The sequence below is a fragment of the Falco rusticolus genome, chromosome Z, assembly GCF_015220075.1.
Source record: "Falco rusticolus isolate bFalRus1 chromosome Z, bFalRus1.pri, whole genome shotgun sequence".
Lineage (NCBI taxonomy): Eukaryota > Metazoa > Chordata > Aves > Falconiformes > Falconidae > Falco > Falco rusticolus.
In genome coordinates, this window is record NC_051210.1 from 31,433,819 (window position 1) to 31,459,570 (window position 25,752).

The 25,752-nt window shown below is 38.2% G+C and overlaps 1 protein-coding gene across 6 annotated transcripts in view; it reads left to right on the forward strand.

Moving 5' to 3' along the window:
• HOOK3 (hook microtubule tethering protein 3) overlaps positions 1–25,752 on the forward strand; it is a 90,996-nt gene that overhangs the window by 29,421 nt on the left and 35,823 nt on the right. For 5 of the 6 annotated variants that reach the window (XM_037373047.1, XM_037373052.1, XM_037373049.1 and 2 more), the window contains exons 4-11: positions 1,130–1,180; positions 4,248–4,380; positions 6,523–6,590; positions 16,264–16,326; positions 17,759–17,842; positions 19,073–19,236; positions 21,391–21,531; positions 22,985–23,186. In XM_037373047.1, the coding sequence (XP_037228944.1) occupies positions 1,130–1,180; positions 4,248–4,380; positions 6,523–6,590; positions 16,264–16,326; positions 17,759–17,842; positions 19,073–19,236; positions 21,391–21,531; positions 22,985–23,186 (906 nt within the window). The remainder of the gene's footprint in view (positions 1–1,129; positions 1,181–4,247; positions 4,381–6,522; positions 6,591–16,263; positions 16,327–17,758; positions 17,843–19,072; positions 19,237–21,390; positions 21,532–22,984; positions 23,187–25,752) is intronic. The other variant, XM_037373050.1, reaches the window with a different exon arrangement.

A 25,752-nucleotide genomic window follows, 5' to 3' on the forward strand; every position in this document is an offset into this window, starting at 1 on the left:
TGTCAGTGAGGAAGTTTTTCCTAATGTCCAATCTAAACCTCCCCTGCCGCAACTTGACGCTGTTGCCTCTTGTCTTCTTGCTTGTTACTTGGGACAAGAGACTGACACCCACCAGCCTACAGCCTCCTTTCAGGTAGTTGAAAACAGCAATAAGGTCTCCTTCTCCCCAGCTAAACAACCCCAGTTCCCTCAGCTGCTCCTGTCACAGGAGACAGTGTACTGCTACTATTACCTAGATTTCTTGGTGAAATACTTGGGAGATTATTTAGTAGGAATCTGTAGCTATTACCTTCAGCAAAGTTTTCTTCCCCCCCCTTTAAATATCACCTATGAGATCCATGGGGCATTTTTATAATTTTAACTGCACTCTTTGTTTTGATGTACAGATATTTTTTTTTAATGTAAATGGATTTTTGCTGGAAAGGGAGCGGTGTTCAGTACCAGAGAAGTGTGGCACAGATTGTATACAACAGGAGACACCTAACTAGTGCCATTGGATATGCAAATGAGCAGAAGCTATCTTTGTATAGCAGTGTGGGCATCAGTGAGAAATGTGAATTTTGCCTTGATAATGTAAGATAGACATTCAGTTATAAAGAAACTGGGTGAAGGGGACACATGAACATGAAAATTAAAGAACTAATAGGAATAATTAATGAGAGAGTTAATAAATTAAGCTTACATAGTTGGGGAATAAAGGATATTGAGCAGTAGCTGGTTTTTGTTTGGAAGAAGAGGTTTATCTCTGCAGAAGGATCACTAGGATATTTTAAGAGAAGAAAGGAAAAAAAAGACTGTTTCAACTTCTGGATGCAAAAATAATCCTAAAATAAATAAGTACTCCAAAAAATACTCATGCTTTAAAGTCTGATCTAAAGCCTATCCAAGACAATGTGATGTCTTTTATAAATTTAGATGGGTTCTGTCAATTAATAAAGACTTGTGATCAAGTCTGGAGGCCTGATCATAAGAGTCTATTGCATAACTTTCATGATTCTAAATGAAATTGCTCAAAGTCTTAATGCTGCAAATAGATGTAGTTGTATGATTCTTCTGTGATTGCCTACTTCATGATCATTTCTCTGTAATTTATTCCCTGCATTTATTGTATTTCCTTCTTGTCAAATAGGTAAGCAACCTGAAGAAAATTTTAAAAGGAATATTGGATTACAACCATGAGGTAAGAACTGTTTTAAGTAATCTAGATCTGCTTTCCTTTTTTGTTACATATTTTGGTTAACCTATTCAATATAAGTTATATTTTACCAATTAAATCCTGACTTTCTTGCAAAGTGATTGACGTACAGAGTGTTTCATGGCCTGTTCTCAGGTGTTAGCCTTCTCTAAAACTTACCTGGTGTATTGAATACTCAGAGTTGCCAGAGGAGTCTGATGTGCAGTCTGCTGGTCTGATGTGCAGTTGTACAAACAGTAGATGTTTTTGCTGACTGTGTTCTGCAGATGGACTTCTAACAGCTTTTGACCTGTATCTGAATTTCGTTTCACACACACACACCCCACCCCTGTGCTCCAGCTAAAGATTGTCTCTTCCCTGGCTTTTTCCCTTGAGGAGAGAGAGTAAAGAGCCTCTCCCCATGATAAAATTTGCAATGAAATGTTTTAGTCCTGAGGTACTGGGGTCTCTCCTTGGCATTTGCTCTTATGCTATTGAGCAAACTCAGAAATTAATCACTCCAGAGGAAATACAATATATCCGTTTTTTCAGTGGTGAATTTTCAGTTGAAATATGCTTTCAGTTTCAGTGATGTTTTGAGGCAAATTGATCTTTACAGGCTGCAGCACAAAATCCATAGTATGTATGTTCTGGACATGGCTTGTCTCAAAATATTAGCTTCTCATAAATACTTCAGAGGAAGATATTTGTTAATGAACTTAAGTCTTTAAAAATGAACAGATTTTCAGAAAAAGTTTGACTCAAGCTCATATTCGGTGGATGGTCAGGTATCTGTGTTGAAATGAATTTTGAGAATTGATAGTTAAGCAAGCTGGTCATAACTGACAAATATAGAAAGGAACAATTGGTTGTTTATAACAAGTTAATACTATTGTGAAAAAGTGATCCCAGTGTGATGATTACGTTTCTGATGTGAAAACTTCACTACTAAGCAAGCTTAGAGTTGTTTCAAGCTGATTAGGTTTTGTATAATGCATATTTATGTTTAACTGTATTTGGTTTGATTTCTTTTTTTTTGGCTGAGGCAATGCTTGTCATGATAATTCTACTATGAATCCTGGTTATGTTTTCCTCAACCTGATTCCCTGTCCTAGCTATCACCTTCTACAGAAATACAGATTTGAATTTGTATGGACTTTACCTGATGTAGCTAAAAGCCTTTGAAAAGCATATAAGCTAATTTTGTTCATCTTCAAAAACTCAAAATTATGAATTGCATTCAGGAGGACAGTCTTCCAATAGCTGTCGTATGTTGCTGTCTCTTATCAGTTATAGTATGGAAGGACAAGAAGCCAAAGTCTGCATGCTGTGTTATGCCCCACTGATCTTGCTATAGAACTCTGCTGCTCTGTAATTGAAACTTTTGTTTTTACAATTGAGATCTTTTATGTTTATTTTTTAAAAAGGGGAAAAAATGCTCTTTTTCATCTCAGGATATTTATTGCAGAGTCTAGCCTTTATTTTCATATCTCTTTCACTTCAGTTTTTTTGTTGGATTAAAATCGTATCTCATGTTTATTTCAATATTTCAATCTTCTGTTTACACATTCATATCCTTGGTTTCATGATAATGCCTGTTGATATGGCTCTTAGCTTCAGCTTTCTTCAACAGCATTAATGAAGCCATTTGTATTGTTAACTTAAACCTGGCATTGCCTTTGAAAGAAATTAAGGAAGTACAGATCAATATATAAACATGTCAGATTTGTATAATTCAAATAATACTGTGTTATACAGTATTATTGCAGTCTTTATACAATGGTAAAATTTTCCATTGTGCTTGATGCATTCACGGATTTCTTATTTTCTCACTAGAATGACCTAAAGGAAGTCTTTTCCAATAAGAATGTATCTGGGTCCTTCAAATTGTACAAAAATTTTTAGTGATGTTGGTGCTTATTCTTTGAGATACCTGTTTAGAAAAAAATAATGCCACAATACAAAAAAACACTGTATAAAACAAGAAAGAACTTAACCACAACAATTCCAGAAAGCTGAACTCTGGAAAACTTTGAATGGCTTGATTTCAGTGTGTTCTTCATATACATCTGTTAAATGTTTTTTATAAATACCTTTACCTCATTTTCTTCTTTTCTTGAGTATTAACACAACAAAGGGCATCCAGCAAGCAAATGATTGGTTCCCTCCATAGTAATTGTTTCTTTATTGCACTCTGCTTAAGAAGTGACAGTTTCTTTTTATCTGCAATTAATGTGTCAGAGATGTTTTTAATTCCATATTTCATATTCATATTTTCAGCCCCCTGAAAGCTCTTTATGAACAATTTAGAAGTATTGTTTCATTTCTTCTACTGACAATCATTAATGTAAATCCTTCTTAAGTATAAATCAGATTACATTAATTGTAAGTCACATGAGGTTTTTGTTTTGTTTTGTTTCCTTCTGTATGTGGGCTGTGTAATTATGTATTGTGCTACTACCTCAAGTTCTCCTCCATGGAACTAGCTTTGTTAGCTCTGAGACTTGCTAAATATCCTTGAATTTTCTAGAAATGTGAGGCCAAGTGATGGAGTTTTTTACTGTCTTAAACTTGCCATCCATCAGTCCTAGATACATATGTTGCATAAGTGAAATATTTCAATTTCTGACTTTCTAGTGGTAAAGAAATGAGATTTATGTATAATACTTTATGCTATATATTTCATATAAGGTGGGTTTTAGGCATTAGATTTTTTTAATAGGATGCTTTTAAAAAAAAGTGTTATTATCCATGTGCTATTGATCATTGTGGAAGCCTGCCTTTAACTTTTATCTGAAAAAAAAAAAAAAAATCTTCCAGGTTTGAAACTATTAGTTTCTTACTAGTTAAGACAGTCAGGTTTCTCTTCTCCCAAATATTAGTTGTGTCAAGCAGGTTTAATATTTGGATATTAGGTGTTAGGCAATTCAGTTTGTTTTAAAGTTGGATTGAAAACTATGTTAAAATATAAGTGAATTGCTTTTGTTGATTTGGAATCATCTTTGTATTTCAAAATGTGTGTGTGTGAACATGTGTAGTGATACAGACATGTATGTATTGGGTCTTCATACAGATTCTGGGGCAACAGATTAATGACTTCACCCTTCCTGATGTCAACCTGATTGGAGAGCATGCTGATGCTGCAGAGCTTGGGAGGATGCTTCAACTTATTTTGGGATGTGCAGTGAATTGTGAACAGAAGCAAGGTATAAAATTTTGAAAGCATGTTTTCTCCCAGGCAGTGAATAAAAATCTAGCTTGTTGTGTAATTACTTAGGGGGAAAATTATATTTCTCATGTTGCTGTCAGAGGCAAATGTGGGGTTTTTGTCAGTGATGACATTGTTTTGTACTACAGATAATAACTTGTTTTGCTATAAGCTTCACTAGTTTTGGAGTCCCACATTGTGGAAATGGTTTTGCTTCTAATATACATGTTTTCAGTTTTTCTTTGCTGAGCTGAAAAGGCACTCTACACAAGAAAATTCTTGGGCCCATCATTTAACCATTTATGAAGTAGCTTGGGATAATAAAGAAAGAAAAAATGTGGTTGTTGCACTATTCTGTGTAACTCCTGATTTTAGGGGTGCATTCCAGTTGTCGTGTTACTACGCAGTCAAGAGCCATCAGTGTGGCTTAGGGCTGCACTGAAGATGTCTAATGTGATTTGGGATACTGTAGTTTCTGAGACTTTTGCATGGGATTGACAAATAGGAAAAAGTGATGCTGGCAACCATGCCCTTCTGGGCAGCAGCTGAAGACCAAGTGTGATACCTTAAGGGCATTGAAAATGTCACTTGAGGCATCTGTTAGGCGGTTGAATCCCTCTTCAGCAGTCACTGAAAGAGACTTCGGCCTCTCTTGACTCCCATGGCACCAGCTGTCTTATCTGACCTGCACAGGTAGATAAGGACCCATTAATTTTTCCTGCACATGCCACAGAGGATGTGATGAACAACAGAGACACTTGTCGAAGTGTCCCAGATCTCATGCTCTCATGCTCTAAACTTGCCTTGGGTGCAGGGTGTTATTGCTTAATTACCTTAAATTGTTCTTAATTCAAGCCAGGTTAAAGTAGCAAGGCAACTACAAACATTTATTCTTAACACTTAAAACAGGAAGCAGAAGAAAAGGTTTATAAAATACAAATGTGGGTAAATTAATATAAATACAGTAAAGATAGTTTTAAGTTGCATCAAATATCTCTCTTCCTGATTTAACTTAATTCTGGTTTCCTTTCTGAAAAAATTGCAGCCAGGGTTTCAGACCCTTTGTCTTCCTCTTGCATTATGCATATTAGTTTTTTATAGCTAGTTTCGCCTTTCCACTTTTCTCAGGTGTCTAAATCACTTTAAAGTAAATTCAGAAGGAGAATTTATTCTTTTAATCAGGAGACAGTCTGGCTATTGTATTAATTAAAATAGAGATAGTTTTCTTGCATGAGTACCTAAATAGATTTTTATTAGACCTTCTGTACTCCTTGTTTTATGTAAAATTATCTTCCTTTTAGTGACTGTTTGGCATCCTCAAGTGGGAAGTGTATCTTATTCCTGCATTTCTCTTACTCTTTCAGTCTGGACTTCAAAAAAATTTGTCAGAAATACCAGAACAGTCTAGTTTTACGTACTTCGATTGAAATGTAGCATGATCTAATAAATGACTCTGAGGTGACTGATTCCCAGCATTTTCCTCATGGGAAAATCGTTAAAGAATACAGGTCACATGTAAAGATGATCGTGTCTGACTGGAAACCATATGCTACTGGGCAAGTCAAACTCCATGATTTAGTCCAAATGTCAGAATCTGTCCTTATAACCCTGTATCATCTTACAAGGTACCTGCTGCGTAATTCACATCTACACATAGGTGAGGAATGAAAAAGTGGAGGGGACTTACTTGTGATGCCGCAAAGAAGTAAGAACAGATATGAAAATGCCTTGAAATGAGGATATTGTAGGAAGGCAGGATGTTTTTGTTAACTTATGAAAGAGGACAACCTATGCAAGGTTCATATACTTCTATAGCCTGAATAGTTTGGGAACAAAGTGAGAAAAGGAAGTTAAGTAGCTATTCCAGAAGTGAGAAATGCCAGAAGGAAAAAGAATGGATGACAACAGTGTACTTTTTTCATTGTTGCAGACTTCCAGTGAGCCTGGATTTCTGTCTGAACAGACTTCTAATACTAATGAAGTCTTGTTGAGTTTATTGACTTGGAACTTGAGTGGTGATTATACATTTTGGTGTCATCTGTGGCACCTAGTCACTTTGTAGGAAGGATGCAACTTCTGACCTCATGTTCTGTGTGACTTGAGTTTTAACAGTAACATTTCAGAATGCTCTTATTTTCAGAGTACATCCAGACCATAATGATGATGGAAGAATCGGTTCAACATGTTGTCATGACAGCCATTCAGGAGGTATGCTGGGATGCCCACAGTGTGTAAAAGTTCAGCCTGTCAGTGTTGTACAAAAGTCTGCTATTTTCTACTTTGGAAAAACAAAATAAGTGGCATAGATTTTGCCATTTTACATGGAGAAATATCTTATTTTTCCTTAGAAAAGCTTGCTTTTTGTCAAGGAACTCTGGTTGAATGTCCCACTTTTCTTTAAATCTAGAAGTTTGAAACTTCCAGATATTTTTGGTACTGGGTTCCCTTTCCTTTACCTTTCCCACCCTATGGCTCCTGAATTACACTAGACTGCTTTTGTATGAGTAATCAAATACTGTAGGATTTCTTCAAAATTTGTATCCTGAAATTGCAAAACTCCCATCAACTGTTAATTAATATTTTTGTTTTTGTTTTTTTTTTACTGGACAAGTGAAAAGAGAAGTGGATAGTATAGTATTATTTTGTCAGCTGTATTGTTATGAATAGGCTAATGAAGGTAGTTGTGCTAATACGTTATTATGAGTTAGCAATTATACTGCAGTGTGTTTTGTAGAAGTGTTCTCCGGTAGTAAATTAAAACTGTAGTGAAATACAAACCACAGTGTTAGGGACCACTACAACCATGAAGCTGCTGTGTGACTTCTTACAGAGTCTGGAGTGCCTGTCAGTTTTCATAGATGGAGGTTTACTGCAGGGCAGGCCACTGAGGAAAGCAGGAAATCGCTGGTAATCCTGTTTCTTCTGGACCTGAACAACAGAAACTAAATTCCACATTGATCTCTAGGGCAATTTCATTTTTCTGTAATGTCTGAACAGAGAAAGATGTCAGTGAGTCTAGAGGGACTTTGTCCCCTATCATTTTGTCCACTGCTGTATCCATGCAGTCATACATCCTGTTGTCTGTGTGAGGACTGCTATCTATAACATTGCAGAGGGGACTTTTGAAATTAGCATTGAAAGAATCCTTATGCTAAATCATCTTCCAGTCAGTGCTGTTAAGTACCAGTTTGCCTGAGTTTTGGGATCTATTACTTTTGCATTCTTTTTAACTGTAATACAGTGTTTTGGAGGATTTTCCTAATGTCTGCTTTTATTAAACCCAACTTGCAGCATTGCTTTATTCTGCGCTGTCTTAAAATAGTAAACCTTTTCTTATCCTTCCTTCTTCTGTTGAAAATCTCCTGTTTGATTTATTTAAAGATCTCCTTCATTTGCTAAAATGGGCAGATCTGAAGCAGCCCACAGTTTTTGGCATTTGATGAGTAGGAATTTAATTTGTTTAGTGTTTAAGTCCTTTTCCAGAGGTGGGGAGTAGAAGTGGGGAGAAATCACAGGTTAAGGTTCTGTTCTTCTGAAATAGATTTTTGAAACTCAGTGAATCAAAAACCTTACTGTTCAGGTATTTGTGCAGCTCTGAAAGGCAGCATTAAATTCACTCAAGCTTCTTAGAAATCCAAAGTGTTGAGGAGGATCTTGGGTACTTAACAAAGAGGTCAGAAAGTGTCAAAAAAGAAAAATAAAAACTCTGGGACACTTTGAGAGCAGAACCTCCCTCCATTATTTTTCAATGGTTTTGGGAGTCTGGAGAGGTCCCAGTCAACTGGAAGCTGGCAAAGGGTTGTCCTTATTTTCAGGAAGGGAAAGAAGGAAGACCCTGGTCATTACAAGCTGGTCTTATTTCAGTGCCTGGCAAATTTATGGAGGTTATTCTGAAAGTTACTAAAAAACACTTGAGAGACAATGCAGTCATTGATCATAGCCAGCACAGGTTCACAAGGGAAAAGTTCCACTTAACTAACTTAATTTTGACTTTATGACAAGGTTACTCATCTAGGTGACCAAGGGAAGCCAATAGGGGTGTGTTTATTTTATCAAAGCTTTTAATACTGTCTCTCACAGTATCCTTCTCGACAAAATGTTCAGCGTACATTTAGATAAGTTCATAATATTTTGGGTGAGCAATTTACTGATGGACTAGTCTCAAAAGGGTTATAGTAAATGAGGTTATATTAGGCTGGTGACCAGTCTCGGGGGTCAATTTTAAGGCAAGTGTTCTTCAATATTTTTATAAATCATCTGTATGCAGAAATTGAATGTACATTAAGTAAATTTGCTAATGAGCTTAAACTAGGGAGGAGCTGTGGACTCCCTTGAGGTTAGAGTGACCTTACAGAGAGATCTGGGTAGGCTGAAGAGCTGGGCATTCACCAACCATATGAAATCTAAGAAGAGCAAGTGCTGGATTCCCCACCTGTAATGGGGTAATCCTGGTTATACATAGAAACTGGGGGACGAGAGGCTGGAGAGCAGCCCTGTGGAAGAGATGTGGGGCTTTGGGTCCATGGAAAGTTGCATGTGAGTCAGCAGTGTGTCCTGGAAGCCAAACAGGCCAGCTGTGTCTTGGAGTGTGTTTAGCACAGCATAGTCAGCTGGTTGAGGGAGGTGATTGTCCCACTTTACACCATGCAGGTGCAGCCCCACCTTGAGCAGTGTGTGTTTTCAGTGCCTCAGTATAAGAAGGACATCAAACTATTAAGAGTGTCTGGAGGAGAGCAACCAAGATGGTGGAAGGTTCTGAGGGCAAGACTTGGGAGGAAGTGGCTGAGGTCAACTTAGTTTGTTCATCTTGGAGAAGAAAAGGCTGAGGGGTGACATTGTTATGGTCTACAACTTCCTCAAGGAGGGCAGTGGAAGGCGAGCTGTTGATCTCTCTGGTGACCAGCAATAGTACAGGAGGAAATGGAACAGAGCTGCATCAGGAGAAGTTCAGACTGGACAGCAGGACAAGGTTCTTCACTGAGAGGGCAGTGGGTCACTGGAACAGAGTCCTTAGGGAAGTGGTCAAGGCACTGAGCATGTTGGAGTTTTGAGTGTCTGGCCAAGGCTTTTAGTTGTATGGCTTAATTTTAGGCAGTCCTGGAAGGAGCAGGGAAGTTGGACTCTATGATGATTATGCATCCCATCCAACCTGAGATAATCTATGATGGGAGTTTAAATCCAGAGAGCGTTTTCAGAGCTGCACCTGCAGTCTGTGCCTTTGGAGGGCTGAAGCTTCACTGAATTTAGGGAGGTTTTTCTGTCCCTTGGACTCAGAGCAGCTCTCAGAATCCAAGTGACTTGGACTAAGCAATATGTAGGAGACACCAAAATAAAATGCCTAGGAAAGTAGTTATATATGCATATTTTAGAAGTTGGTATGTCACCAAAGTCAAACATTTCAAAGCATTTGACATGCAGGTACTCTTTCTTCAGAATTAGGTATATAAAAAGACTTCTGTAAGCTTTACTGATATATTATGTAATTTGTTCTTCTGTTTCAGCAAAGCACGTATTTTTTGATATTTCTTTGGTTTTCATAAATAATCTTACTCATCAATATATTTCATGAGGCACTGTAGAACAAGCATGTGCCCTGTTTTCTGTTTTTTGCATGAAGAAGCTGATTTTTAAATGGAAGAAGGAACACTTTGTTTTGTATTTTATTTGGTCATTTCAGTTTTTTAATAAATTCTGACTCCTCAGCATTTCCTTTCTTCACTTACTGAAGTGTTAAAATGAAATAGCAATAGTAAAATATGCTTGTGCTCTATAAAGGTTTTATAAATTGAACAATGGTCTTCTGTTACTTCTTCAATGCAGTCAAATCAATCTGGTTGTTGCCAGCACCTAGATTCTTAGGTTCTAATATGAAGATGTGCTTTTCTAAATGCAGGCTATGCACAAGGTAAAATACTGCAAAAAATATCACATATACTTATAAATCAAGTATTGTATATTCTATAATATATACTCTTATATTCTGGTTATATTATAATTTATTATTACTTGCAATTAATGTATTACTATATATAATATGACATACATATTTTATTTCATAATTTGCAGATTTTTTTAAAGGCCAAAAAATTATTTAGCCATTTTGTGTTTCTCTTTCCTTTTCTTGACATCCTTTGGAAAATCTGCTGTCATTTTCCCAAGTCTTCTTTGAGCAGACAAGTTCATTGTTGATGAAAGTGGTAGCTGGAGAAATTGTTTGCCTTTGCTCTTTAGAACATCTCTAACCTTTATCACGTAGCAGGTATCTGTACAGGTCAAGTTGAGAGTCAAAATACAGGCTCTTAACAGCAATGTACTAGAGGTAGTGTTGAAAACTTGCCTGGGGTGTATAGCAAAAGGTACTTTCTGTCTGGATTAATACCAACTGTGTTACTTCCACAAAGCAGAAACTGTTTGGGTTTGTGGGTTTCCTACCCCCCATCCCGTATGTTGTCCTGACTGTTTAAAGGTTCATCTTGTCTGAAGTAAAAGTGTTTTTTGAACACCTAGGAAATAATAGAAAAAGACTTCTGTGGGTCTGTCAGTCGTACTGGAGGAAGAAGCTGCATCAAAGGATACACACTATGTGATACATAGCCTTGACTCTTAAAAAGCAAACAAACAAAAAGATGTTTTAAAAAAGTAAAACAACCTCCTGAATACAGAAGCTGGATTTTGAGTGTTTCATGGACACTTAAATAACCTTGTACAATATTAACGACCACAGAAGAAACATTTATATAAAGCAAATGTTTTGAACTTTTACCATCATCTGGAATGGTGCAGCTGCATTTGCAAAATCATGCAAATCATGTGTAGGGGGAAAAAAAGCATTCATAATTCAGGTTATTCATGCATGCAGATTTTGTGATTTACCCCTTCCCTAATCTTTATGTATCCATGACAACACAACTTGTTCACATTTTGCAGGCAAAGCAGTTAAAAAGTGAAGGTTTTAATGATATAAAATTAGCAGATCTACAAGTATTTTTTAAGACATTGTACCAAAGCTTTGAGCATGTAAATGTATAGATGTAAAGGATTACAAGGAATGACAACTGCTTCTCATAAAACTACACAAAAAATATAAAACTTGTCATGTTGTGCAGATTATTGTACCATTTAAAATCCAGACTTAAGTCTTCAGCACAGAACAAACTCTTTTAATTTTAAATGACACTTTAGTTATTTGAACAAATACTTGTGCTGCTTCAAGTCTTCATTCTAAATATGCAAAGTAAACCAGAAAATGAGCAAGGAAGTAAATGATAGTTGTTTGCTTTTTCACTGTGGAAGGCTCTTAAGCAGACTTTTCCTTCTACTGTAGAGGCCTAATGCAATGGCTTGATTTTGTAGGCACTTTTTTGATTTCCCTTTTCATAATGAATTCACTTGTAAAATCTCTGCACATCATCCTTTAAAAGTACATGTGAAAATAGATTATAATACTAAAGCTAAATTATGCATTTGGAGCTGAAAGCCAGTTGCAGTGCTGCGAAATTGTGAAGGCAGATCTTTATGCCCACCTGTAGTTTTGCTTCTGAAGAAAAGAAAACTTGCAACTATGGAAGGAGAATGAGAAGGCCAGTTCCTTCTGATTTTTATTCTCTTGAATCAGCCAGCTGAAATACAAATGAAGGAGTTTGTCACTCTAATCTCAAAAGTACTGGCATTGGCCCATACCTCTCCAGACCATGTGTTTTAGTATCACACTTGCAAGTTGTGTGTGAAGCACTGAAACTACAGCAGTATATCAGGAATGTGTCTGAATGTGAGCTTGTAAATAAAGGAGATTTATAGCAGAACACAGCAAGGAAAATTGCTTTAAAAATCAGTAACAGCCTACCAGTATCATCAGATTAGTAATAAATAATGCAGAAAAAGCTAATATGCATGCCATTGAGCAAGTAACTGATGAAATGAGCATTTTGGAGCTCTAAACTTCAGTAGTACCAGAAGTGATAGTATCTGGTGGACAAAAACCAAAGTGAAGAATAGGGGAAAATGGGCAAGCCTGTTATACTTTTTTTTTTTAGGTGGATGGAAGGTGTAGTATGTGTTTTGAGTTGACATGCATGTCTGTATGGAATCCTAAACCACAGCATTCAGTAAAATGTTTCTTGAATTTTTCAGGAAATCTTATTAAAGAGAGAAGCTTGGATAGGTAGGTGGAGTTATACCTTATTAGCTGTGCTGTTTGTGGTAAGGTGTTATTAAGCTAGAAGAAGCTGGGTAGAGGCAATCCAGAACCAGAGCACAGTCAGGGCAATTGCTTACATATACCATTGTCCTCTCCAGTGTGAGGGGAAAAGATGAAGGCATCCTTCACCCTGATAACTCTGCCTTTTCACCCCACTTCTTGTTTATTGTTAACTGATGGCCAGAAGTTGTATTCCTGTATTACTAGTGAGCAATCAGGTAATTTTGTTCCTGTTCCTTGTCTAGTCATGCTACCGGATGCAGCACAATCCCTTAAATTTCTTCTTTAGCATCCCTGCCATATTGCAGGCCATAACATTGCCAGATGCATTCTGTTGCATTGAATCAGTCATCTGCATATGTGGCTGTGGCTGTTGCCTTCAGTGCTTCATGCCAAGTAAATGAGGGAAAAGGCTGTGGATGCTGTCTCCCTGGACATTGGTAAAGCCTTTGACACCATCTCTCACAGCATTCTCCTGGAGAAACTGGCTGCTCATGGCTTAGATGGGTGTGCTGTAACCTGGGTTGAAAGCTGGCTGGATGGCTGAGCCTGAAGAGTGGTGGTGAATGGAGTTACATCCACTTGGCAACTGGTCACAAGTGGTGCTCCCCAGGGCTCAGTATTGGGGCCAGTCCTGTTCAATGTCTTTATCGACAGTCTGGATGAGGGGATTGAGTGCACCCTGTGTAAGTTTGCAGAGAACACCAAGCTGGGCAGGACTGTTGATCTGCTTTGGGGGTAGGAAGGCTCTGCAGAGGGATCTGGACAGGCTGGATCGATGGGCTGAGGCCAGCTGTATGAGGTGCAACAAGGAGAAGTGCCGGGTCCTGCACTTGGGTCACAACAGCCCCAAGGAAGGCTACAGGCCTGGGAAGAATGGCTGGAAAGCTGCCTGGTGGGAAAGGACCTGGGAGTGTTGGTCAACAGCTGTTTGAACATGAGCCAGCTGTGTGCCCAGGTGGCCAAGGCAGCCAACAGCATCCTGGCTTGTATCTGAAAGAGCGTGGCCAGCAGGGCAAGGGCAGCAGCGATCATCCCCCTGTACTGGGCACTGGTGAGGCCACACCTCGAACACTGTGTTCAGTTTTGGGCCCCTCACTGCAGGAGGGATGTAGAGGTGCTGGAGCGTGTCCAGAGAAGGGCGACGAAGCTGGTGAAGGGTCTGGAGTACGAGTGTTACGGGGAGCGGCTGAGGGAACTGGGGTTGTTTAGTCTGGAGAGGAGGCGACTCAAGGACTTCATTGCTCTCTGCAACTGCCTGAAAGGGGGCTGTAGGCAGGTGGGAGTAGGTCTCTTCTCCCAGATAACAAGCAACAGGACGAGAGGAAACAGCCTCAAGTTACACCAGGGGACGTTTCTAGTGGATATTAGGAAAAATTTCTTCACTGAAAGGGTGATGAAGCATTGGAACAGGCTGCCCAGGGAGGTGGTGGAATCACCTTGAGGTCTTTAAAAAAACACGTAGATGTGGTGCTTAGGGACATGCTTTAGTGATGAACTTGGCAGTCCTGGGTTAATGGTTGGACTTGATGATCTCAAAGGTCTTTTCCAACCTAAATGATTGTATGATTCTATGCATACTTCCCATGACATTCCTGGTACAGGCCATGGAGTTAAAATTCACTAGTTCTGTGTAACATTCACGCTAAACCCACATCCTAGATCTGCACTGCCTAATCCTTCTCCAGCTCATGTCATCTTCTCTGATTTCTGCTAAGGGTTCTCAAGGATAGGATGTTTTGGAGAGATGGCAAAACCTGATGAAGAATAAGGGGATTGTATCACGGGCCTCGGCCTGCTTCCCTTAGGGTGATCCACAGAACGCAGCAACACCACAGTGGCCCCTAGTGGGTTGTACAGCTGCTGGCCTGCGGTGGGCCTGGGGCAGGACACCACGCTTGTCACATGCCGGCTGTGAAGTACTGGCTTAAATGGGGCAATTTAGTGTCTGAAACGTGTTGGTGAACAGTGTTGTGGGGTATAGGATAGGGAGAGGATTTGGTTAATATGGATGTCTCTGTTAGTGCCTGCAAAAGCTTTTGTACGGTAGCTAGTGAAATGGTGTAATTGAAAAGTGTATACATATCACAGAGCTGAGGGGGACAGGAAATTCTTGGTTTAGATGCAAAATGATAATCAGCTTAGAAAACATGGCCCTAAATTAAATACAAGTTTGTAATGCCACCATATATGGTAAAGAAAAAGACATGTGACTTCATTTTTCAGGGGAACAGCACTGAGGCTAGGGGCTTTCTAATTACTGTTACAGAGATTCTGGGCTTCATGGAATGCTTCATTTCGGAGTAGTTTGTCATTGTAAAGATGTAGAGAAAATAAAGGAAGTCAGTTAGCAATAGACATTGTCAAGGTCTGAGGAGGACTGTTAGGTACAAATAGATGAATTTAAGCACGTGGCATACAGCTAAATCCCACTTAAGGATATGTGGAAAGGGAGAGAAATGTGTCAGACAGAAATTTTCTTTCATATACCATAGTATAAACAGAAAGGATGGAGAAGAAATTCAAGCTCCATGCTGTGTATCCACAAAACTCTGCCAATGAAAAGTAATGCAAAAGCACTGATTTTTGGAAGGAATAAAAGCAGCCGTGTCTCTGGAGAGAGTAATTAGGCTAGACAGCACACCTTGGGAAAGAAATCTTGCCCTGAATTTGGTTAGGGTAGGGCCTTTTTTGTTTCTTACTTCCATGGATTGTGTCATTGCACAACTCAAGTTTTTTGTTTGGTCAGGATGGCAGAAACCAACAGTGTGGTTCTGTAATGCTGCCTTTTGAGTTAGTTACAACCAATTTCTTCTTTGGAGGACTGTTTCTTCATGTGTACTACAACTTTCAGTAGTAACTTGACCTTAATATGTTTGGTGGAGGTGGGTGGGTGGAGGTCTTTGGGCTACAGATCTCACTACATTTGATTAGTTTTTAACTACCTGTGTAGCTGCTCAGTGGCTTACTAAAAGAAAACTTTCGTACCAACTTTTTATCTTTTAGTAAGCACATCAGTCAATTTGGAGGCTTGCTATTTTGTTTTGTTGTTTAATTCATGCATAAAAGTAAGGTTTTCTAGACTAAAACTACTACTAGACATTCCTACAATAAAACAGGCGTTAGTATGAAAGGAATTGTAATACTCATTTCAGGAATACTCTCTGTAGCCTTTCTTTTTAAATTTGCAAGTTACAGACGACTCCAGAGCAGGAATTTTGATCATCTTTGTTTTGCAGTTAGCTGAGATACATGTCCCAACTGCAGTTAAATAAATAAGTTGATGTGAACTTCCAGGTGATCAAAAAATGCAAACCACTGGCAGAGAACGGTTAAAGGCAGATCTTGCATGGTGTGTTGATAGCTACAATCATTCCAATGCCACTTCAGTAAAATGCATAGCAGAGTGTACTATAGGTTACTTCATAGATAAAGAATGTGCATTGTCAGAAGAAGAAGAGATTACATAAGATTTATTTTAGTGTGTTTTAAATATTATAAATTCTGAAGTTTTCTTTCTGTAGTTGTTTCTGAAAAAGTCATATATAAAAACGAAGTTAAACTTCTAAATGAGGTCAGATTGAAGCTCCCAGAAGTTAAAATCAGCCTGATGTTCATTGAAGCTTAGCTTTTAATATAAAAGTAAATCCTTGCTTTTTCTAATCCCGTGTAATCTAATTGCAGTTGATGAGTAAAGAGTCTCCAGTCTCTGTTGGAAATGATGCTTACGTTGACCTTGATCGGCAGGTATCTAAGACTAGATGTTTCTTTTCCTTCAATCATAGCACATCAGTGGCCAGTCATTTTGTGTTACTAAAAAGACTTCTTTCTTTAATCATGAAAAGGTTTTGTGGGAAATTCAATTAAGGTGTGTAAAACTAAATTTCAGTATTTCAAATCCTTTTGCTTTATAAATGTATTTACCCATTTTGTGGATTTAAAGGACAGGAAAAACTATATTTGGAAAACAAGTTTAGCTGTATGACATAGTATAGCAAAACTGCAGACCAGTGCAATCTTTGGGTATTGAGAAAGAAGAATAAAAAGTGTATGGTATTTGAATATCACTTTTTTTGCCAGTTCCTACTTGCAAAGTCAGTTTAAAAAAACACATAGATGTGGCTGAAAATCCTTAAAGCAGTCCTGGGAACTGTTACAATACATAAGAGAAATTTTCAAAGAGAATGCTTCCCTGTCTGATATATTTAAAGAATATGCAAACCCGATTTTATTCTTACTAGCTTAACCTCATGCTAATGCTGTCCTACTTCCTCGGTTTTTTCCTAATTGAGAGGCATAGCACAGTGGTGTTCCCTGTGTTCCTCCATCCTTTCTCTGCAGAAGTATGTAAGTTCTGGCAGATGGAATTATTTTTATATACCATTAGGCCCTTGAGAAGTAAAACTGAAAAAATAAGATACAGTGATGCTGTTTGAGAAAGTCCACCTAAAATTCATCATATATGATAATACATACCTATATCTCTGTATACATAATATGCACACACCTGCTTTGTCAGCCAAATTTTCTTGTAGCTGTTTTTTATGTTATCTTAACTGCAGTCATGCAAACCTGCAAGATACATATCTTTGAACATAAAGGCTTTGTGGGAAGTATCTGAACATTTCCTACTGCTTACAAGATTCAGCGCCCTTTTTCAGAAGGGTGGGCTTCTCCCTTCACCATTTTAGTGGTATTCCTTTTGTGCAGTAAGAGTAGTTCCCAGTCACTACAGAGATTTTACCCTAATTGTCCATTCCCTGTATTCCACCTTCCAGTCCCTTCTGTATTTGAAAAGTAGATTGAAAACTGAATTTATGCATTCTTCATCCCTAAAGAAAAGTGGTATTGACAATTTTTTTCAGTGTACAAAGCTGATGATTTCTTCAGACCCAAATTCTTCAGAATTTCAGTCAATTCATAGAACAGATGTGATAATTCTAATGCATTTTTGTAAGTCCAGATATTGCTTTTAGGTATGTTTACTTTTTGCTGTCACACAAGCTGAACAGTAATCTTATCTGCTTCTTTCTTTCTTTCTAAGAGCAGAATTGCCTTAGTTTTCAAAAAAATTAATGTATTACCTAAATGTAAAAACAATTTTACGGTCATGTAGTTCAGGATATTTTTAGACACTTCACAGAGTGATGGAGCTATAAATGTTTGTTGTTTATGGTAGCTGAAGAAAACTACAGAAGAATTAAATGAAGCTCTAGCAACAAAAGAAGAAATTGCCCAGAGATGTCATGAATTAGATATGCAGGTAGGTTTGCTATATTGTTTGTATTAATTTTGAAGTGGAAAAGAGAGATGTTAATTTTTAGGTGGCTGAAAACAAAAAGTATAGTGTGATGATGTGATTTTTGAAAGGGAGATGAAAATCGCACAGTAATTGTTTTGCTTTACTTGTGCTAACGGAGTGAATTTCGTTGTTTTCTTGTCTTGATGCAGTGTTGCCAGTATTAAGATTATTTGTACTAACAAAAATTCTTTTCATGCAGGTAAGAAGGGGTTGAGCTGTGTGGTTAAACTCTTCCATTAGACAAATCTTGGAGGTTATGCTACTGTAACAGTTTCCGTTAAGGGTTAAATCCCGATCTGAAGTTACTGTAGTGTGTCAGCGGTGTATGGATTTAGACTAAGCCTTACTGTAAATCAAGCATGCCTTATCTGGAAGGCATAAGGAGTGTCAAGTGGGAGCCCCAGAAGGCATTGCCATTGCAACCCTGCTTAGGAGTATAATTCAGGCTTTTGCCAAGCAGTTCACTAACTGTTAGAATGAATAAAGGTGACTTGTGTGTCGTGGTTTTGGTGTATGTGATGACTCAAGCTCTTATTGAAGCATTTCCTTCTGAGATGTTCACATTCCATCTCTTCCCATCCTGCTCCTGCATGTTAATTCTATACTATTTAATAGTTATGTGAACCTGTGCTTCATCTGTTGTTTGAGTTGCAGCACTTTGGGTTCTTTTCACTACTGCGTGTTTTCACAGCGTTGGGGAAACAGTAGTCTTTGGGGCTGCGTTCCTGTTTCAGAGGCACTGGATTAAAAAAAAAACAAACAAAAAACATCTGGGAAGGGCACAGCCGTCCCTTCAGTGTGATTGATAGGCATTGTTTCTTTTGGAAATAAGTTTTAAAAGCTTTACTATGGAGGCCCAGTTCTATTTGGTTGTTGGGAAAGTATGCAGACTTCATTACAATGAAATCATCTTCTGTGATAACTAAGACTTCTTTAGATGCTTGTGCGAAATACAGTTAAGAATAGTTACGTTTTCTGTGTGGTAAATCTGCCCCTAATGTTGCAGTGGGTTAGTTACTTCACATAGCAATTGAATACCTATTCATGTTACAGTATATTCTTGTGAAATGTGATTATTGAAGCCTGTGTTTCCATTTGCAGGTTGTGCTGATACTTTATTATGCACGAGAAAAAAAATACTCTCTAGTTGGATAGCTCAGTTACTGCAGTGTAATGCTTTTACTACCACAGGTTGCAGCCCTCCAGGAGGAGAAGAGCAGCTTGCTCGCCGAGAACCAGATTTTGATGGAACGTTTAAACCAATCTGATGCTATTGAAGATCCCAACAGCCCTGCAGGTCGTAGACACTTGCATCTGCAGACACAACTAGAACAACTCCAAGAGGAAACATTCAGGTAGAAAAGCAATGCTTGATTAAATTGTTTGTAGCTTGCAACAAGCTTGACTTACATACTTCCAGTTCTGCTGGCAATTAAGAATTAGTATAATGGGTGGTAAAACCACAGTAGTAAAGTTTTTACAGTGATATACACGTTATGATTTACCTCTTTACATGCTCCAGCATAAAAAAATTACATTATTTCATAATGCTGAAATGTTGTATACATGTCACTCTCTACTCTCTGGAGTTATTTTGAATTGTTTGCGTGCAATCACTTCACCCATGTTTTTCAAAATCAGTGAGAATGAAAAGTAGCATATTTTCCTTTATGTGAATTATTCTGACTGTATTCTTAAGGTGTAGGAATTCCTAGCTGAAAGTTTGCTATGGGCAGTACTACAGGTGGTATTATTATACAGCAAAGTGTGTCCTCAGAGTTTGAAAACAAATTATTTCATATCTGAAAGATGGAGATTATCAGCAGGTGAGCTCCACTCTTCATTTGCATTTCATTGATGTGGAAATCCAGTTCCTCTTTAAATATCCTTCGTGGTCCTTTTGACTGTTGCTTTCAAGCTGTGTAAGCCTATTCTGCTGAAGAAAGCTGATTCACTTCACCATCATCTTTTCATTCTTGTTGCTGTACTTTCCATAGCCTTTGTGAATGAAACTGTGGTATTTCTTTACACTGCCATTTTTTTCCTATATTTCTGTCCTCTTCTGGTTGCCCTTTTCTAATTTTTATGTCAGCTGCCGTATAACTCTCCTTTTTTTGCCTGTTTTGCCATTTCCCACTTCCTCTTGCTAAGCCTTTTTCCTGCATGTTTAAACACAGTCTCCATTTAGTTTCTTGAAGAATGTTCAGCATTTCTCTTTTGCAGCAGCTAGTGTGTGATTTTCTTCTATGCATCTGCCATGTAAAGGAATAACATAGTGCTGTCTCCCTAATGTCCCCTTTTATCTCTGCTTCTTCATCTCCATGCTCTGGAATGTGTCCTACCTAAGTCTATTACCAATTGCTGTTTGAACAAGTTTCGTCCCCATATGCAATATCTTCACTGCCTGCTACTCTAGTTTCAGGTTCTGAAGGTCTTTTCACATGTGAGACTCATCTCCCAACCTCCTTTATCTCTTTCCCCTGCCTTCATAGCATGTGGTTTCTAAAGGCAATTTGTGTGTGTTCCTTGTCCAGCTCTACGTGAATAATCACGATGTATGTACAGCTTAACTGATGCCCAGTGTGGTGTAAGTTTTTCTGCCAGCCTTGCATCTTTATGTCCTTTGACAGTTCCAGACTATCATGATCCAAATCTTTTGTTGCGTACGATTTAGTTGACACACTGACTGTCTTTTGTCTCCATTCTTGTAGACTGTTTGTGGACTTCTTGAATTAATGGATTTAATACCTTGCCTTGCCTGTGTGCTCCCCCCTGCCCCAGCCCATACCTCTTTCTTCAGACCAAAATCACAATAGGACTTCAGGGTCCAGGTTGTGTCCTCTTCCATTCGTTCAAAATGCTTTGATAAAGCTTCTCTTATATTGTTCCTTTTGTTCACTGGCAGGTTAATGCAGCTTTGATTCTGTATTCTGTATGTGAGTAGTTCACTCCAGAAACTTTGGTCTGAGTTCTTTACATGCTAACTAGATAACTAAATGTATGACTTGGTTCTTCAGAGGGTACTAGGCATGCACAGGTTCTTTATAAGTAAATAAATAAATAAAGTCACCTTGGTGAGAGCTCTACAGCATTTGGAACATCTTACAATCAAGTCAGTATTGTCAAAGGTGTATAGGAGTTGAACAGCTGAACAAAATCTTAGGATAAAGATGTGTGTTCAAACTCTGTATGCCTCAAGATTAAAAAGGGTAGAAATTTCTGCTTGAACTGTCAATGTGAAAAATTATTATGACACAAAACCACCAGGATTTGTCTTTCTGAGAACATACATCACCTTTGGATCTTCCAAATAGAAAGACTGATACCAAATCAGGGAGCATCAAAAAAGTCAATCTGCTTCTACATTTTTGGAAAAGCACATTGGGCTGCTGTTTCCTTCACTGCACCAGAAGGCTGTTTCATGCCTTTTTATAGAGGATGATGATGATGAGGAAAGGTAGCTGTGGCTAAAGCTGAGAATTATGTTCTGTTTTACTTAATTTCTATAGATTAGAAGCTGCCAAAGATGACTATCGAATACGCTGTGAAGAACTAGAGAAGGAAATTGCTGAATTGAGACAACAAACAGAAGAGCTTACTACATTAGCAGAGGAGGCTCAGTCTTTGAAGGATGAGATAGATGTACTCAGGTAAACTCCGTTCCATTAACCCATTTTTAACTAACTTTTAATCCATATAATTTGTGTACTTAGTCTTCATTAAGTTTTGCTTAACCAACTTTAATATTAAATATAAACACTTTGTCAATGCCAACGTTCTTTTGGATCCTCCAGTTAAATATACAGACCACCACACAATTCTGCTGAAGTAAATTAGTTATTATATACCTAATCAATAACTAGTAGTAAAATGTTCAGTCCTACATCATTTTATAGTCACAATAAATCACTCACTGGTCTCTTTGAGTATTCTCTACTCATCTTCATCATGACGTGGGCATCTGTTCTCATCAAGGGAACTACACTCTTTCCTTTCCTGGGTTTCCATTATTTGGACTGTGGGTCACACTTTTTGGTTCATCATACAATGCTAATGTGAACAACATCTGTTATAGATCTCCTTGCCACTGGATTTTAGCACCCAAAGTTGTGATGATTTGATGATGCTAGGCGTTTATTAAGTGGGATGGTCCCTTTTACTATGGTACATAATCCCTCTTTCATAGTGCCTTTTCTAATTCACCAGCAGCTTTTTACCAAAGCTGTCTTTACCTCCTCTGTGATTAATATAAGGAATGAGCCCATCAGGCTGCACAATTCCACAAACTATCTGTGTGGGCAGCATGGGTTCAAAAAGTAATTCCTTGCTTCACAGAGAGGCTCTGCACTTCATTGGGGATTAAGATTTGTCTTGACTCAGTGTCCCATAAATGAACCATCAATTTAATGGAGGATTCTCCAGACTTCATAGGAAATTGAGTCTGTAAATCAGTTGGTAAAATGAAACTGGGGGCAGTAATAGTAACAAGGGTGTGGGTGGTTGGGGGTGTGAGGGCTGTTGCTGTCCTGGCAGTGGACCAGGTGGACTGAAAAAACTGTAATGTTATAAACGAAGCCTGGTGTTTTGTGTTGTTTTTTGTTGGAGGTTTTTTTGTGTGTGTTTGTGGTTTTCTTAGAAGGAATCAGGCTCCAGAGCTGTTACGGTACTTCTGTGTCACCAAGTACATGCTGCCCAGGAGATAGATCTTTATGATTTTATTCCTGGGTATCATTAAAACAAATTGAAGGGCAGAAAATTTTATTCTTTACCCTTGTGAAATGCAGGACTGAGGATCGATTTAGAAATGAAAGGAAATGTGTGGGAGTGAAGGTGCTGAAACTTATTTTACGATTGGAAGCAGATAAGAAGGCTGTGTTAGGAAGAGTGATAGTGTCTAAAACTACCTCCATCAGCAGCTCTTTGAGTTGTGGGAGGGAAGCGGACAATTTAGAAGTGAAAACATTAGTAATAGGAGGATTGCTTTCTTGTTCTCCCATGATGTCTCAATGTCTTCTGCATTAAGGCAAAATACTGAGGAAGCTTCAGGACATACAGTTTTGTTAGTTTTCAGAGTACAAATTTGACACAAATCTGTCCCTCCAGGCATTCTTCTGATAAAGTGGCCAAGTTAGAAAGCCAGGTAGAGTCATACAAAAAGAAATTGGAAGACCTGGGTGATTTGCGACGGCAAGTGAAACTCTTAGAAGAGAAGAATACAATGTATATGCAAAATACTGTGAGCCTGGAAGAAGAACTAAGGAAGGCCAATGCAGCACGCAGTCAGCTGGAAACATACAAGAGACAGGTGAGAACAAACATCATCAATGGAACAGTTCTCTGTATTGATCCACATTTTCTCTTCATAACATGGCTACATAACACCTCAAGTAAAAAAGGTATGAACAAAGAGTTCCTTGTGTTTAGGAGACTTCCATGTTTTGTAGGTAATACCTTTGTTCTCTTTTCCTGCAATTCTTATCATTGTTTCAAGTTCACAGTAGTTTGCCAATAAGCAAAAAACAAAGAAGTATTTCTTACTTCTAAAAAATCAACATGTTAAGTTTATTTCCTCAAATTATTCCTAATTTATGTTTAGTAGGGGGGCTTGAATTAAAGCCTCTTCTTTCAGAAAAAGCATCCACTTTTCACTTAGAAATTTCCAGCAGTGACAAATGCACCACAGCTGAGGTAAGTTATTCTTGTAGTTAAGTATCCTCTTCCTTTTTTGTAAGGTTCTAGTTTGTCTGGTAAGTCTGGATTATTTGTCCAGTTATGAAGAGGGAAGGATGCACACCATGCCTATTGTGTATATGTACCCAGCTGAAGTAAGAGGCATCTGTTTATCCTCCTGCTTATAAAAGTTCTGTATGAACCTGTTTCTGTAATGGTGGAAGATGTGCTTAATCGTCTCTCTGCTTCTGTACTATACTGACATGACATCATTCTGGAATGCTTGTAACGGGGCGAGACAGTGTGGTTTGTTAAAGTGGTAGTCCCTGCCCTGTATTTTTGCCTGCTCGTAAGCTGAAGTGGTCATGGCCCAAGGGTCCCTATGTGTCAACTTACAGCAAAACGAAAATACAGAAACAACCACTAACAACATTGCAAGCCTGAGAGCCATGGGTGTCCCTGAGACCTCATAGCTCTTTCCCTGCACCTGACCATCTTTGTTATTAAGAACTAGCTTCAGTCTCTGTGGGATAATTGTAAATATGGTCTAAGTGATTCCACCAGAAAAAAAGAACTTTTCTTGTACAAGTTCTGCAATAAGACAATCAAAAGGAAAAGTGAATGTAGAAAGCAATGGCCTTGCACATGAGTAGTATCATGCTTACTGGCAACAAATATTTCACTCCATTGAACAGCTAAGTATGTGTTACAGTTGTGTAACCTTGACATCTGCATCTGGTTATTCTTATTTCACCAGCGGTAAGGATTTTGGAAGGGTCAGTCCCATCATTTGTGCTGCAAAAGTACTCCTCCTTTTCTTCATTGTTCCCTGTGTTTTATGGGTAGGATTTCCTGTCTGAGGAGCTGTCAATCTATACAAAACTGTTCTGCTGGCCGAGACTGGAATAAATGTCAGGTGTCTCATGACAGATGAGTTTTCTTCACCTAACCACAGGGCCTCAAAATGAATATGCAGTGTCAATGTATGTAAGGCTGGGCTTCTTTTGAGACATGCCTGTGAATTATGAGCTGTCACAAAATTAATTTCTGGGAATCCTAAATTGTGCTGTAAGAATTAAGCCAGGTATTAGGATTCTGATGCTGTGTCACTGCTGGGCACTAGTGTGCTCCTGTAGTAGAATGTGTCTTATCTGGTGTGTGAAGGATCCAACCCCACTCATGATGATGCTGTCAGAGGAGTTATTTCTTTCTTTGACTTAGAAGCTCTGTGCTGTGCAGATGAAAGTGCTTGATTCAAACTCCTATAATGATATGCAAGGAAATCACACCTTCACCCAACCCAGCAATTTTTGAGATGAGGTTAGTGGTGATGCATTGTGGTGGGACATATGGTAGCAATTATTTAAGAATTTTTGTTCACTTTTCTGAAAGGAAGCACAAGCATTCTCTAAGAAACTTTTTATTGCAGCATGAAGAATTGAAATATGAAGACTCCAGGATTTTTTTTTATTTTAATTCAGCCCCTTTGTTCATGTGCATTCTGCAATATTTTTTAACAGTATGTCATGCTTTTCTTTGCTGCAAGATTCCTGCTTTATTCATTCCACATGTCAGATAATGCTGAGTACTCTGCATCACCATGTTAGCTGTACCTTTCTGTACACTCCTAAGTCCTGATTCAAGACAATTTATTTCCTGCTGTGTTTTCTATATTATCGTTACCATAGCATGAGTGATTGCAAACATTAATGCATTTGTTTCCATATGAAGTGAAAAAAATATACTTGTTTTGCAAGTGGGGGCACAATTGCAGGTGAAGGCCTGCATTTTTTAATGCCTGCAGTTATTCTGATAGCCCCGGTGATGGATGTCACATCTGAGAAACTAAATATTTTCATACTTAATGTTTTGGTATGATTTTAATCTGATAATCTCAGAAATGGCAGGTCTGTGGGGTTTTTGCAGGCTGTAATTTAAGAACAAAACCAGTAAAGTCCTTCTCTGAGACCATGCAGATTTTTAGACTTGGTAGTTATTTGAAAATAAAAGGTAATTAGAACCACTAGGCAGTGTTAACGTAGGTATGGCTACTGCTTTGCTTCACAATTTAAATTACTTTCTCTGTAATCTAAAAGCCATGAAAAAGACTTCTTATGAATTACTTCATTAGAAGCTGTATGTCTTTAGCTGAGTCTTCATTTAGCTTTTGTGTTTGCAGATCAGTCTTTATTCAGCTTACT